This window comes from Tachyglossus aculeatus, chromosome 1 (assembly GCF_015852505.1).
Source record: "Tachyglossus aculeatus isolate mTacAcu1 chromosome 1, mTacAcu1.pri, whole genome shotgun sequence".
NCBI classification, from domain to species: domain Eukaryota; kingdom Metazoa; phylum Chordata; class Mammalia; order Monotremata; family Tachyglossidae; genus Tachyglossus; species Tachyglossus aculeatus.
In genome coordinates, this window is record NC_052066.1 from 12024801 (window position 1) to 12038976 (window position 14176).

Consider the following 14176-nt stretch of genomic DNA (forward strand, 5'->3'; position numbering starts at 1 on the left):
TCCAGCAGCCCCTGACCCCACCCACCAAAACTCAAGATCCCATAGACCCTTGCTCAGCCCGGCCACTCCGTGTTTGCCCAGTCCACAGTCCGGACAACTGACGACTCCAGGCCGAGGAGGCCCGGGCCCGGACTGGCTCAAGGGGGCCCATGGCAGGAGCGGCTCACTGCTTCTCGGTGAGGGCTTCCAGAATCTTCAGCTCCCTAATCCGGGCGTCCAGCTTCCGATCCGTCCCGCTCTTTCTCCCGGATGCCCCGGGCGTGGCTCCATATTGTTCCTTCTCCAAACGAGCCAGCTGCGCTTTGGCTGAGGAGACAGAGGGCCCAGGGAAGGGAAGATGTGCCCCTGCCCTCTGGGAGCTTTCCATTGCCCACCCACCTTCACAACAAATAAAAACTCCTCACTGTTGACTTTAAAGCCGTCCATCCTTTTGCCCCCTGCTTACCTCACCTCGCTGCTCTCCTACTCCAACCCAGCCCGCACACTCCGTTCCTCTAATATTAACCTTCTCACTGTACCTCCATCTCATCTACCTCTTCACCAGCCCACGTCCGACCTCTGGCCTGGAACACCCTCCCTCTGCATATCCGATAGACAATGACTCTCGCCCCCTCAAAGCCTTACTGGAGACCCATCTCCTCCAAGAGGCCTTCCTTGACTAAGCCCTCCTTTCCTCTTCTCCCACTCCCTTCTGCGTCACCCTGACTGGCTCCCTTTATTTCATCCCCTGCCCCAGCCCCACAGCACTCATGTCCGTATCTGTCATTTATTCATTTATATTAACAATAATATATTATTTATTGAGAAACCGTGTGGCCTAATGGATACAGCAAGGGCCTGTGAGCCAGAAGGTTCTGGGTTCTAATCCCACTTCTGTCACTTATCTGCTGTGTGACCTTGCGCAAGTCACTTCACTTCTCTGGGCCTCACCTCATCTGTAAAATGAGGATGAAGACTGTGAGCCCCACGTGGGGCAATCTGATCACCTTGTATCCTCCCCAGCACTTAGAACAGTGCTAGGCACATAGTAAGCGCTTAACAAATGCCATCATTATTATTATTATTATGATCTCTATTAAGTGCTGGGGTAGCTATAAGATAATCGGGTTGGACATCGTCCCTGTCCCATGTTGGTTGGGTCCGGGCTAACTGGGGGGATTTAATCCCCACTTTCATTCATTCATTCATTCAATCGTATTTATTGAGCACTTACTGTGTGCAAAGCACTGTAATAAGTGCTTGGGAAGTACAGGTTGGCACAGATGAGGAAACTGAGGAGCTGAGGCATGGAGCAGTGAATCCCCTTAGATTGCAAACCCCCTCTGGGGCAGGGACTTGGTCTGCATCTGCCTATACCATATCTACACCAGTGCTTATTACAGTGCTTGTGGCGCATGTTGTTGTTGTCTTATGCTGTTGAGTCGTGTCCAATCCATAACGACACCCCGGACACATCTCTCCCAGAATATCCCGCTCTCCATCTGCAATCGTTCCGGTAGCCGATTCTGAGAGTTTTCTTGGTAAAAATCCGGAAATAGTTGACCATCGCCTCCGTCTGCGCCATAAACTCGAATCTCCACCCTCGACACTCTTCTGTGCTGCTGCTGCTGCCCAGCACAGTAAGCTCTCTTCCCCTCGTCCCCCTCTTCCTCCCCCCAATCTTACCTCCTTCCCTTCCCCACAGCACCTGTATATATGTATATATGTTTGTACGTATTTATTACTCTATTTATTTATTTATTTTATTTGTACATATCTATTCTATTTATTTTATTTTGTTAGTATGTTTGGTTTTTTTTCCTCTGTCTCCCCCTTTTAGACTGTGAGCCCAATGTTGAGTAGGGACTGTCTCTATATGTTGCCAATTTGTACTTCCCAAGCGCTTAGTACAGTGCTCTGCACATAGTAAGCGCTCAATAAATATGATTGATTGATTGATTAATAAATAGAGCAATTATTATTGCCAGGGCTAGAACGCGAGCTGGTTGTAGCAGGGAATGTGTCTGTTTATTGTTCTATTGTACTCTCCCAAGTGCTTAGTACAGTGCTCTGCACATAGTAAGTACTCAATAAATCCCATTGATTGATTGAATGATAGACTGTGAGCTCCTCATGGGCAGAGAACATGACTACCAACTTAATAATAAAAATGATGGCATTTGTTAAGTGCTTACTACGTGCAAAGCACTGTTCTAAGTGCTGGGGAGGATATAAGGTGATCAGGTTGTCCCATGGTGGGGCTCACAGTCAATCTCTATTTTACAGATGAGGTAACTGAGGCACAGAGAAGTTAAGTGACTTGCCCAAAGTCACAGAGCTGACAAGTGGAGGAGCCGGGACTTGAACCCATGACCTCTGACTCCAAAGCCCGTGCTCTTTCCATTGAGCCACGCTGCTTCTCTAACTTAGTTATATTAGTTATAATTTAGTTATATTATACTCTCCCAAGTGTTTAGTACAGTGCTCTGCACATAGTAAGTGCTAAATTCTCTTAATTTATAAGGATGCCACTGATGCACTGATGCCACTGGTCCTTCAAGGCCCTGCTGAGAGCTCACCTCCTCCAGGAGGCCTTCCCAGACTGAGCCCCTTCCTTCCTCTCCCCCTCGTCCCCCTCTCCATCCCCCCATCTTACCTCCTTCCCTTCCCCACAGCACCTGTATATATGTATATATGGTTGTACATATTTATTACTCTATTTATTTATTTATTTATTTATTTATTTATTTTACTTGTACATTTCTATCCTATTTATTTTATTTTGTTGGTATGTTTGGTTCTGTTCTCTGTCTCCCCCTTTTAGACTGTGAGCCCACTGTTGGGTAGGGACTGTCTCTATGTGTTGCCAATTTGTACTTCCCAAGTGCTTAGTACAGTGCTCTGCACATAGTAAGCGCTCAATAAATACAATTGATTGATTGATTGATGCCTGTTTACTTGTTTTGATGTCTGTCTCCCCCCTTATAGACTGTGAGCCCATTGTGGGCAGGGATTGCCTCTATTTGTGGCTGAATTGTACTTCCCAAGCACTTAGTACAGTGCTCTGCACAAAGTAAGCACTCAATAAATACGATTGAATGAATGAATGGGAGCAGATGGTTCTCTGCCTCCCACACCAGATGCAGGAAGGAGATGCTTAGAACAGCGCCCAGCGCTTAGAACAGTGCTTTGCACATAGTAAGCGCTTAATAAATGCCATTATTATTATTATTTATGAGAGCTCAGCTTTGGCCCTGCCCCCCACCCATTAGCCCCACCCCTTCTCCAGTTGGCCTCACCCTCATCAGTCAGTCTGTCAGTCAATAGTACTTACTGAGCACTGTACTAAGCACTTGGGAGAGAACAATAAAGAGACGGAGTCCCTGCCCACAACAAGCTTACAGTCTAATAATAATAATAATAATGGTGGTATTTGTTCATTCATTCAATCGTATTTATTGAGCACTTACTGTGTGCAGAGCACTGTACTAAGGGCTTGGGAAGTACAAGTCAGCAACATATAGAGACGGTCCCTACCCAACAACGGGCTTACAGTGTAGTAAACGCTCGATAAATGATTGAATGAATGAATGAATGCTTAGACTATGAGCTAAGTCTAGAAGGGGGAGACAAACAGCAAAACAAAATATGTAGACAGGTGTCAAAACTGTCAGAATAGAATAGAATAGAATAAATAGAAACTGTCAAAACTGTCAGAATAGAATTATAGCTATATGCATATCATTAATAAAATAAAATAAAATATGTTTAGTGCTTACTATGTGCCAAGCACCGTTCTAAGCACTGGGGTAGATACAAGGTCATCAGGTCATCCCACGTGGGGCTCACAGTCTCCATCCCCATTTTCCAGATGAGGTAACTGAGGCACAGAGAAGTTAAGTGGCTTGCCCAAGGTTACCCAGCAGACAAGTGGCAGAGCTAGGAAGAGAAGCCCGTGCTCTTTCATTCATTCAGTCGTATTTATTGAGCACTTACTGTGTGCAGGGCACTGCACTAAGCGCTTGGAAAGTACAATTCGGCAACATATAGAGACAGTCCCTACCCAACAGTGGGCTCCACTAAGCCATAATAGTAATAATGATAATGATGGCATTTATTAAGTGCTTGAGAAGCAGCGTGGCTGAGAAGCAGCGTGGCTCAGTGGAAAGAGCACGGGCTTTGGAGTCAGAGGTCAGGGGTTCAAATCCCGGCTCTGCCACTTGTCAGCTGTGTGACTTTGGGCAAGTCACTTCACTTCTCTGAGCCTCAGTTCCCTCATCTGTAAAATGGGGATGAAGACTGTGAGCCCCCCGTGGGACAACCTGATCACCTTGTATCCCCCCCAGCGCTTAGAACAGTGCTTTGCACATAGTAAGCGCTCAATAAATGCTATTATTATTATTATTATTATTACTATGTGCAAAGCACTGTTCTAAGCACTGGGCATTGTTCTAAGCCATGCTGCTTCTCTAGACGCGGGGGAGACAAATATGAATAGAAATCAAGAAATGACAGCTCTGGACCCGAGTGGTGTGGGGCCGGGAGGGGGGATGAACAAAGGGAGTAAGTCAGGGCGATGCAAAAGGGAGAGGGAGAAGAGGAAAGGAGGGGCATTAATCCCATCCTCAAACGACTTTTTTTAAAATTGCATTTGTTAAGCGCTTTCTCTGGGCCAAGCACTGTTCTAAGCACTGGGGTAGTTACAACGTAATCAGGTTGTCCCACTTGGGCCTCCCAGTCTTCATCCCCATTTTACAGATGAGGAAACTGAGTCACAGAGAAGTCAAGTGGCTTGCCCAAGGTCACGTAGCAGACAATTGGTGGAGCCGGAATTGGAACCCACGGCCTCTGAGTCCCAAGCCCGGGCTTTTTCCACTAAGCCATGCTGCTTCTCTGCCCCCTGATGACCTCGCCCCCACCCATTAGTCCCACCCGCCCCTTCCAGTGGCCCTCGCCCCACTCCCCCCTTCCAGTGTCCCCAGCCCAGCCGCAGGTGAAAGCGGTCTCCTCACCTGCCCGCCAATCCCCCTGGGCCTGGCTCAGGGCGGCCTGGGCCACCTCCAGATGCTCCAACAGCTGCTGCTTCTCTCGCCTCAGGGCCTCCTCTCGCTGCCTCAGGGAGGCCAGGGTGGTCTCCGTCTCGGCGCCCATGGTCATTTCTGTCTGCCCCTCTGCCGCCTCGCTTTCCTCCCTGGCCACAGGTGACGGATCAGCGGGTAACCCACCCTGGGGCCAAGGGAGTGCCCTTCTAGCCGGGGGAGGAAAGGGAAGGCCTCCGGCAGGCAGGTGAGACCCCCTTAACCCTAACCAAGTTTCCCACCAGCCCCAGAGAAAAGATGTCCAGTAGACTCCCCTTCCCCGACTCAAAAAGAGGCCTTCCCCCCCTCTGGCGGTCCCTCAGAATCAGCCCTGGCCCGGAGCCCCGCGTCGTGGGGATGGCAGGGGAAGTCCTGGGCACCCCGCGGGTCGGGGCCAGTTTGGGACGTACCCAGCCGGGTGTTCGGGGTTGGAGGCCCAGGGCCCGCTGGGCTCCTGCTGTGGCGGGTCCCGTCCTCCCCTGGGCCGCTGCTCTTCATGGTCCCAGAAGGAAGGTGGTGGCGGGGCCAACTGGGCAGTGATGGACACATAGCGGGCTCTCTCGGCAGCACTGTACAACCGGGGGACGAACCGTGGTCTGAGTCGCGGTCTGGCCTTCCCACCGGGCCTCCCTCAGCCCCGGTCCACCACCAGGCCACGGGGCGGCCTGCCCACTGGCCCTCCCACCGCCCCACGCACCGGCCCGCCCACCAGCCCACGCTGCCCACCGGTCCTACCACACGGGCCTGGTCAGAGAGAGCAAGAGCCGCCCAACCGTCGGGACCGTTGTGGGCAGAGAGACTGACCCGGCCTCTTGCCACGAAGCCTGGCTGTCCTAGCGACCCCTTCCTCCTCTCCTCCCACCGAACCCCATGACCGTGGGCTCACTGGCCGGGCCCACCAGGCTTAGAAATGCCAGCGTGCCACGGGGAACGCGGGATGCATGGATTGGGCGCGGGGGCGTGGACGGTGGAAGACCAGCCCTGAGTGGGCTCTAATAAAAGGCCAGACAACCAGCTGTCCCAGATGGGCTGGGAGGCCTCGGGGTGTCCTTTCAGTCTGAAGGCTCTAGGGAGGCAGGACCCGGGGAAAGGGTGCCTCGGTCTACCTCTCGGCGATCTGCTCCTGGAGATGGAGGACCTCATCCTCCAGCAAGCTCAGCGCCGCTTCCTCTTCGGTCACCCGGCAAGACAGCAATGGCACCAGGTTCTGCCAGGAGAGCGGACCAGGGGGATCAAGATCCGGGAGGCCCGGCCCGGCCGTCCCTCATGGGCAGCGAGAGCAGGAGCCAAAACGAGGGGACGTCACAGGGCAGACCACCAATGCTTCCTGTTTTTTTTTTTTTAATGGATTTGTTAAGTGCTCACTATATGCCGGGCACTTACTGAGCACAGGGGTAGATACAAGGTACAGTCCCTGCCCGACAAGGGGCTCACAGTCTTCATCCCCATTTTACAGGTGAGGGAACTGAGGCCCAGAGAAGTGAAATGACTTGCCCAAGGAAACACAGCAGACAAGTGTTAGAAGGAAATTAGAAGCAGCGTGGCTTGGTGGAAAGAGCCCGGGCTTGGGAGTCAGAGGATGTGGGTTCTTATCCTGCCTCTGCCACTTGTCTGCTGTGTGACTTAAGGCAAGTCACTTAATCAATCAATCAATCGTATTTATTGAGCGCTTACTGTGTGCAGAGCACTGTACTAAGCGCTTGGGAAGCACAGGTTGGCAACATATAGAGACGGTCCCTACCCAACAGTGGGCTCACAGTCTAGAAGGGGGAGACAGACAACAAAACATATTAACAAAATAAAATAAATAGAATAAATATGTACAATCAATCAATCAATCGTATTTATTGAGCGCTTACTGTGTGCAGAGCACTGTACAAAGCGCTTGGGAAGCACAAGTTGGCAACATATAGAGACGGTCCCTACCCAACAGTGGGCTCACAGTCTAGAAGGGGGAGACAGACAACAAAACAAAACATATTAACAAAATAAAATAAATAGAATAAATATGTACAATCAATCAATCAATCGTATTTATTGAGCGCTTACTGTGTGCAGAGCACTGTACTAAGCGCTTGGGAAGCACAAGTTGGCAACATATAGAGACGGTCCCTACCCAACAGTGGGCTCACAGTCTAGCAGGGGGAGACAGAGAAAAAAACAAAACAAAACATATTAACAAAATATGTTAACTTCTCTGTGCCTCAGTGACCTCATCTGTCAAATGGGGATTAAGACTGTGAGCCCCACGTGGGAAAACCTGAATACTTTGTATCCGCCCCGGCACTTAGAACAGTGCTCGGCTCATAGTAAGTGCTTAGCAAATACCAACATTATTATTACTATTGAGTGGTGGAGCCGGGATTAAAACCCCTGTCCTTGTTAATCCCAGGCCTGAGCCTATCCACTAGGCCATGCTGGTTCCCTGGGAAAGGCTCCATTAGTCCAGTGCTCTGCACACAGTAAGAGCTCAATAAGTACGATCGAATGAATGAACAGCTTTGGGCAGGGTGAAACAGGTTCCCACCTTGGCTCTGGGCCAACAGCAGGTTATTAATAATAATGATAATAATAATTATGATGACGATTATTATTTTGTGGGTTTTGTTAAGTGCTTATTATTTGTTAGGCACTGTACTAAGCACCGGGGTGGATACAATCAAATCAGGTTGGACACAGTCCCTGTCCCACATGGGGCTCGCAGTCTTAATCCCTATTTTACAGATGAGAGAACTGAGGCCCAGAGAAGTGAAGTGACTCACCAAAGGCCAAACAGCAAACAAGTGGCAGAGCCAGGATTAGAACCCACGACCTCGTTAATCCCATCACTTATCCTATCCCTCCTGGATTACCGCATCAGCCTCCTTGCTGACCTCCCAGCCTCCTGTCTCTCCCCATTCTGCTAACCGGATCATTTTTCCAAAAAAATGTTCAGAACATGTCACTCCATTCCTCCAAAAACTCCAGTGGTTGCCCATTCATTCATTCAATTGTATTTACTGCACACTTACTGTGTGCAGAACACTGCACTAAGCGCTTGGGAAGTACAAGTCGGCAACATATAGAGACGGTCCCTACCCAACAACGGGCTCACAGTCTAGAACAGGGAGACAGACAACAAAACAAACCATGCAGACAGGTGTCAAAATTGTCAGAACAAATAGAATTAAGGCTATATGCACATCATTAACAAATTAAATTGAATAGTAAATATGTACAAGTAAAATAGAGTAATAAATCTGTACAAATATATATACAAGTGCTGTGGAGAGGGGAAGGAGGTAGGGTGGGGGGGATGGGGAGGAGGAGAGGAAAAAGGGGGCTCAGTCTGGGAAGGCCTCTTGGAGGAGGTGAGCTCTCAGTAGGGCTCTGAAGGGAGGAAGAGGGCTAGCTTGGCGGTTGTGCGGAGGGAGGGCATTCCAGGCCTGGGGTCGACGTCGGGACAGGCGAGAACGAGGCCCGGGGAGGAGGTTAGCGGCAGCAGAGGAGCAGAAGGTGCGGGCTGGGCTGGAGAAGGACAGAAGGGAGGTGAGGTAGGAGGGGGTGAGGGGATGGACAGCCTTGAAGCTTAGAGTGAGGAGTTTTTGCTTGATTCGTAGGTTGACAGGCAGCCACTGGAGATTTTTGAGGAGAGGACTAGCATGCCCAGAGCGTTTCTGCACAAAGATAATCAGGGCAGCAGAGTGAAGTATAGTATAGGAGGATGGCAGATCAGACAGGAAGCTGATTCAGTAAGCCAGTCGGATGAGGTATCTATGGCCCAGAGAGGTGAAGTGACTTGCCCAAGGTCACACAGCAGACAAGTGGCAGAGCCAGGATTAGAACTCACGACCTCGTGACTCCCAAGCCTGTGCTTTATCCATTATGCGCATGCACGTACAAGCACACACACACACACACACACACACACACACACTCTCCCTCTCTCTCTCTCTCACCTGTAAGTCCTCGTCATTGAGGTCCGAAAGTGGAAGGCCTTGAGGGGACAGAAAGGCGAGCATCTGGTCCATGGTTCTGCCTACCATGAACGAAACAGACTAATCAATCGACAGCTCATACTGAGCACCAACTGGGCACCCTATACTGTACTGAACGCTTAGGAGAGAAACTCCACCGGTTGCCCAACCACCGCCGCATTAAACAGAAACTCCTGACCACTGCTTTTAAAGCCCTCAATCCCCTCGCCCCCTCCTACCTCCCCTCCTGTCTGTCCTTCTCCATCCCAGCCGGCACCCTCCACTCCTCTGGTGCCACTAACCTCCTCACTGGGCCTCGTTCCCACCTGTCCCGCAGCTGACCCCTGGCCCATGTCCTACCTCTGGCCTGGAATGCCCTCCCTCCTCATATAATAATAATAATGGCATTTATTAAGCGCTTACCATGTGCAAAGCACTGTTCTAAGCGCTGGGGAGGTGACAGGGTGATCAGTTCGTCCCACGGGGGGGCTCACAGTCTTAATCCCCATTTTACAGATGAGGGAACTGAGGCACAGAGAAGTAAAGTGACTTGCCCAAAGTCACACAACTGACAGGAGCCTGGGCTTTGGAGTCAGAGGTCATGGGTTCAAATCCCGGCTCTGCCAATTGTCAGCAACTGGCAAATCACTTAACTTCTCTGGGCCTCAGTTACCTCATCTGTAAAATGGGGATGAAGACTGTGAGCCCCCCGGGGGACAACCTGATCACCTTGTCACCTCCCTAGAGCTTAGAACAGTGCTTTGCACATAGTAAGCGCTTAATAAATGCCATTATTAAATTAATTGGCGGAGCCGCGATTTGAACCCATGACCTCTGACTCCAAATCCCGAGCTCTTTCCACTGAGCCACACGCTGCTTCTCATATCAGACAGATAATTGCTTTTCCCCACTTCACAGCCTAATTGAAGGCCCATCTCCTCCAAGAAGCCTTCCCTGACTAAGCCCTCCTCTCCTCTTTTACCACTCCCTTCTAAGCTGCTCTTACTTGCTCCTTCATTCATCCTCCTTCCCATCTAGACTCCCCCTTCTAGACTGTGAGCCCATTGTTGGGTAGGAACCGTCTCTCTATGTTGCTGACTTGTACTTCCCAAGCGCTTAGTACAATGCTCTGCACACAGTAAGCGCTCAATAAATATGATTGAATGAATCTCCACAGCACATATATATATAAACACATCTGTAATTTATCTATTCATTTACTTATATTAATGTCTGTTTCCCCCTCTAGACTGTAAATTCATTGTGGGCAGGAAATGTGTGTGTTTATTGTTATATTGTACTCTCCCAAGTGCTCAATACAGTGTTCTGCACACAGGAAGAGCTCAATAAATACGACTGAATGAATGAATAAAAAAACAAGTATTTCATTTATTCATTCATCGTATTTACTGAGCGCTTACTGTGTGCAAAGTACTGTATTAAGCTCTCGGGAGAGTACAATATAAAAACAGACACATAGAGAAGCAGCACGGCTCAGTGGAAAGAGCACAGGCTTGGGAGTCAGAGGTCATGGGTTCAAATCCTGGCTCTGCCAATTGTCAGCTGTGTGACTTTGGGCAAGTCACTTCACTTCTCTGTGCCTCAGTTACCTAATCTGTAAAATGGGGATGAAGACTGTGAGCCCCACATGGGACAACCTGATCACCTTGTATCCTCTCCAGCACTTAGAACAGTGCTTTGCACATAGTAAGCGCTTAACACACATAGCACAGGGGTTAGAGCACTGGTCTTGTAAACCAGGGGTCGTGAGTTCACATCTCACTAGGGCCTTCTATACCGTTTCCTCTAGACTGTGAGCCCACTGTTGGGTAGGGACAGTCTCTATATGTTGCCAACTTGTACTTCCCAAGCGCTTAGTACAGTGCTCCGCACACAGTAAGCGCTCAATAAATACGATTGACTGATTGATACCAAAATTATTATTTTATTTATTAGTTCCTGCTCACAACGAGCTTACAGTTCATTCATTCAATCGTACATACTGAGTGCTTACCATGTGCAGAGCACTGTACTAACCCGCTGTTGGGGACCGTCTCTATATGTTGCCAACTTGTACTTCCCAAGCGCTTAGTACAGTGCTCTGCACACAGTAAGCGCTCAATAAATACGATTGAATGAATTGGAAAGTACAATACAGCAATGAAGACAATCCCTGCCCACAACGGGCTCACACTCTAGAGGTGGGGAGCCAGACAGTCTATATTATTATTATTATTATGGTATTTGTTCTTACTTACTTACTGACTATGCACTTACTAAGCACTTACTATGTGCCAAGCACTGAAAAAAAATAAAGGAGAGCCCAGCTCTGCACTCCAGCACAGGCCAAAACCAGTTGTATTGTCCTCTCCCAATCCATGATGTCTGACTCCAAAGCCCGGGCTCTTTCCACTGAGCCACATGAGTTCTAATCCTGACTCGACCACTTGTCTGTTGGGTGACCTTGGGCAAGTCACTTCACTTCTCTGGGTCTCAGTCCCTCATCTGTAAAATGGGGGTTGAGACTGAGCCCCACGTGGGACAGGGACTGTGTCCAGCCTGATTAGAGAAGCAGCGTGGCTTAGTGGCAAGAGCCCATGCTTGGGAGTCAGATCAATCAATCAATCAATCAATCGTATTTATTGAGCGCTTACTGTGTGCAGAGCACTGTACTAAGCGCTTGGGAAGTACAAGTTGGCAACATATAGAGACGGTCCCTACCCAACAGTGGGCTCACAGTCTAGAAGGGGGAGACAGAGAACGAAACCAAACATATTAACAAAATAAAATAAATAGAATAAATATGTACAAATAAAATAGAGTAAAAAATGAATACAAACATATATACATAGTCAGTTCACTTCTCTGGGCCTCAGTTCCCTCGTCTGTAAAATGGGGATGAAGACTGTGAGCCCCCCGTGGGACAACCTGATCATCCTGTAACCTCTCCAGCGCCTAGAAAAGTGCTTTGCATATAGTAAGCGCTTAATAAATGCCATCATTATTCTTATAAACACGGCATTATCTGACATTAAATAGAAGTGAAGCTTAATTGCTCTATCAAGTCAAACTATTCAAACTATTCACTTAAGGCAAGGAAAAACTTCACTGCCATCCCCAAGGGAGAAATCTGTCAGAAATACCGACATTAAAAAATTCGAGATTGCTATTGTGAAAAGCCCAGATGTCATGGGTTCTAATTCCGCCTCCGCCGCTTGTCAGCTGTGTGACTTTGGGCAAGTCACTTCATTGCCCTGGGCCTCAGTGACCTCAAAGTGAATTATGAAACATCTCTTTAGAAGTCAACTGGTTTTTATTTGAAAAAGCTTTTTCAGCGAGACCACCCTATCTAGCGCTTAGAACAGTGCCTTGCACATAGTAAGCGCTTAATAAATGCTATTATTATCATCATGGGGATTAAAACTGTGAGCCCCCTGTGGGACAACCTGATCACCTTGGAACCTCCCCAGCGCTTAGAACAGTGCTTTGCGCATAGTAAGCGCTTAATAAATGCCATCATTGTTATTATTATGGTTAATTATTTATTTTACTTGTACCTATCTATTCTATTTATTTTATTCTGTTAGTATGTTTGGTTTTGTTCTCTGTCTCCCCCTTCTAGACTGTGAGCCCGCCGTTGGGTAGGGACTGTCTCTATATGTTGCCAGCTTGTACTTCCCAAGTGCTTAGTACAGTGCTCTGCACACAGTAAGCGCTCAATAAATACGATTGATTGATTGATTGATTAATGAGGTGGTCGGGGCGTCCAGAGGTAAACGAAGGGCCGTGGAAGCCCTCGCACATAGTAAGCGCTTAATAAATGCTATTATTATTATTATGGGGATTAAAACTGTGAGCCCCCTGTGGGACAACCTGATCACCTTGGACCCTCCCCAGTGCTTAGAACAGTGCTTTGCACATAGTAAGCGCTTAACAAATGCCATCATTATTATTATTATAGTTAATGAGGGGGTCGGGACGTCCTGAGGTAAACGAAGGGCCGTGGAAGGCCTCGCACATAGTAAGCACTTAATAAATGCTATGATTATTACTATTATTATGGGGATTAAAACTGTGAGCCCCCTGTGGGACAACCTGATCACCTTGGAACCTCCCCAGCGCTTAGAACAGTGCTTTGCACAGAGTAAACTTTTAATAAATGCCATCATTGTTATTATTATAGTTAATGAGGGGGTCAGGGCGTCCTGAGGTAAACGAAGGGCAGTGGAAGGCCTTGCACATAGTAAGTGCTTAATAAATGCTTATTATTATTATTATTATGGGGATTAAAACTGTGAGCCCCCTGTGGGACAACTTGATCACCTTGGAACCTCCCCAGCGCTTAGAACAGTGATTTGCACATAGTAAGCGCTTAATAAATGCCATCATTGCTACTATTATAGTTAATGAGGGGGTCAGGGCGTCCTGAGGTAAACGAAGGGCAGTGGAAGGCCTTGCACATAGTAAGCGCTTAATAAATGCTATCATTATTATTATTATGGGGATTAAAACTGTGAGCCCCCTGTGGGACAACCTCCCCAGCGCTTAGAACAGTGCTTTGCACATAGTAAGCGCTTAATAAATGCCATCATTGTTATTATTATAGTTAATGAGGGGGTCGAGGCGTCCTGAGGTAAACGAAAGGCCGTGGAAGGCCGCCGCGCGCCGCTCTTCCCGCGCAAATCTTCCCGCGCAGGCGCCTCGCGCCGCTCTCCACGCGCAACCCCCTCCCCCTCCCCCACACCTGCTCACTCACCCTCCACTCGCCGCCTCCGGCCCAATCCACATTCAAACTGGGCGCCCTGCGTGTGACGCAATAGGTCCGCGCCGGCGTCTCCTCTCTATGCCTCCCTTCGGCTAGGAAGCCACGCATGCGTACTAACCACCAAAGGCTTGGCGCATGCGCACTAACCACCAAAGGCGTGGCGCATGCGTACTAACCGCCAAAGGCTGGGCTCCCAACCCTGCGTGGGGCGCGGGGAAGGAGGGACTGCGCCTGCGCAGTTAACCAGGCCTTCGAGGAAACTGTCTTGGGTTGGGCGGGTTCGTCAGTTGGGCCTGACGGAGTTAGTTCTTGGTTTAACCGAATATTATTATTATTGTGGTATTTATTAAGCGCATCCTATGTGCCCAGTAGCTCCTAAGGAATAATAATAATTGTGG

At 48.9% G+C, this 14176-nt stretch overlaps 1 protein-coding gene across 1 annotated transcript; it reads right to left on the bottom strand.

The window, feature by feature from the left end:
• Nucleotides 1–163: 163 nt before the first annotated feature.
• LOC119919413 lies at nucleotides 164–9067 on the bottom strand. The gene is made up of 5 exons (XM_038745741.1): nucleotides 8996–9067; nucleotides 6164–6264; nucleotides 5468–5626; nucleotides 4992–5170; nucleotides 164–306 (listed from the first exon to the last, which is right to left on the bottom strand). The coding sequence occupies exons 1-5, from the start codon at nucleotides 9065–9067 to the stop codon at nucleotides 164–166; spliced, it is 654 nt and encodes a 217-aa protein (XP_038601669.1).
• Nucleotides 9068–14176: the final 5109 nt, after the last annotated feature.

What these genes read in the sequence shown, in the direction of transcription:
- LOC119919413 (XM_038745741.1), bottom strand. Translation starts at nt 9,067, where the DNA reads ATGGACCAGATGCTCGCCTTTCTGTCCCCTCAAGGCCTTCCACTTTCG. An exon ending in CAGGAGCAGATCGCCGAGAG is followed by an intron (nt 5,627 to 6,163) that starts GTAGACCGAGGC and finishes CCGGTTGTACAG; the next exon opens with TGCTGCCGAGAGAGCCCGCT. An exon ending in AACCCCGAACACCCGGCTGG is followed by an intron (nt 5,171 to 5,467) that starts GTACGTCCCAAA and finishes ACCTGTGGCCAG; the next exon opens with GGAGGAAAGCGAGGCGGCAG.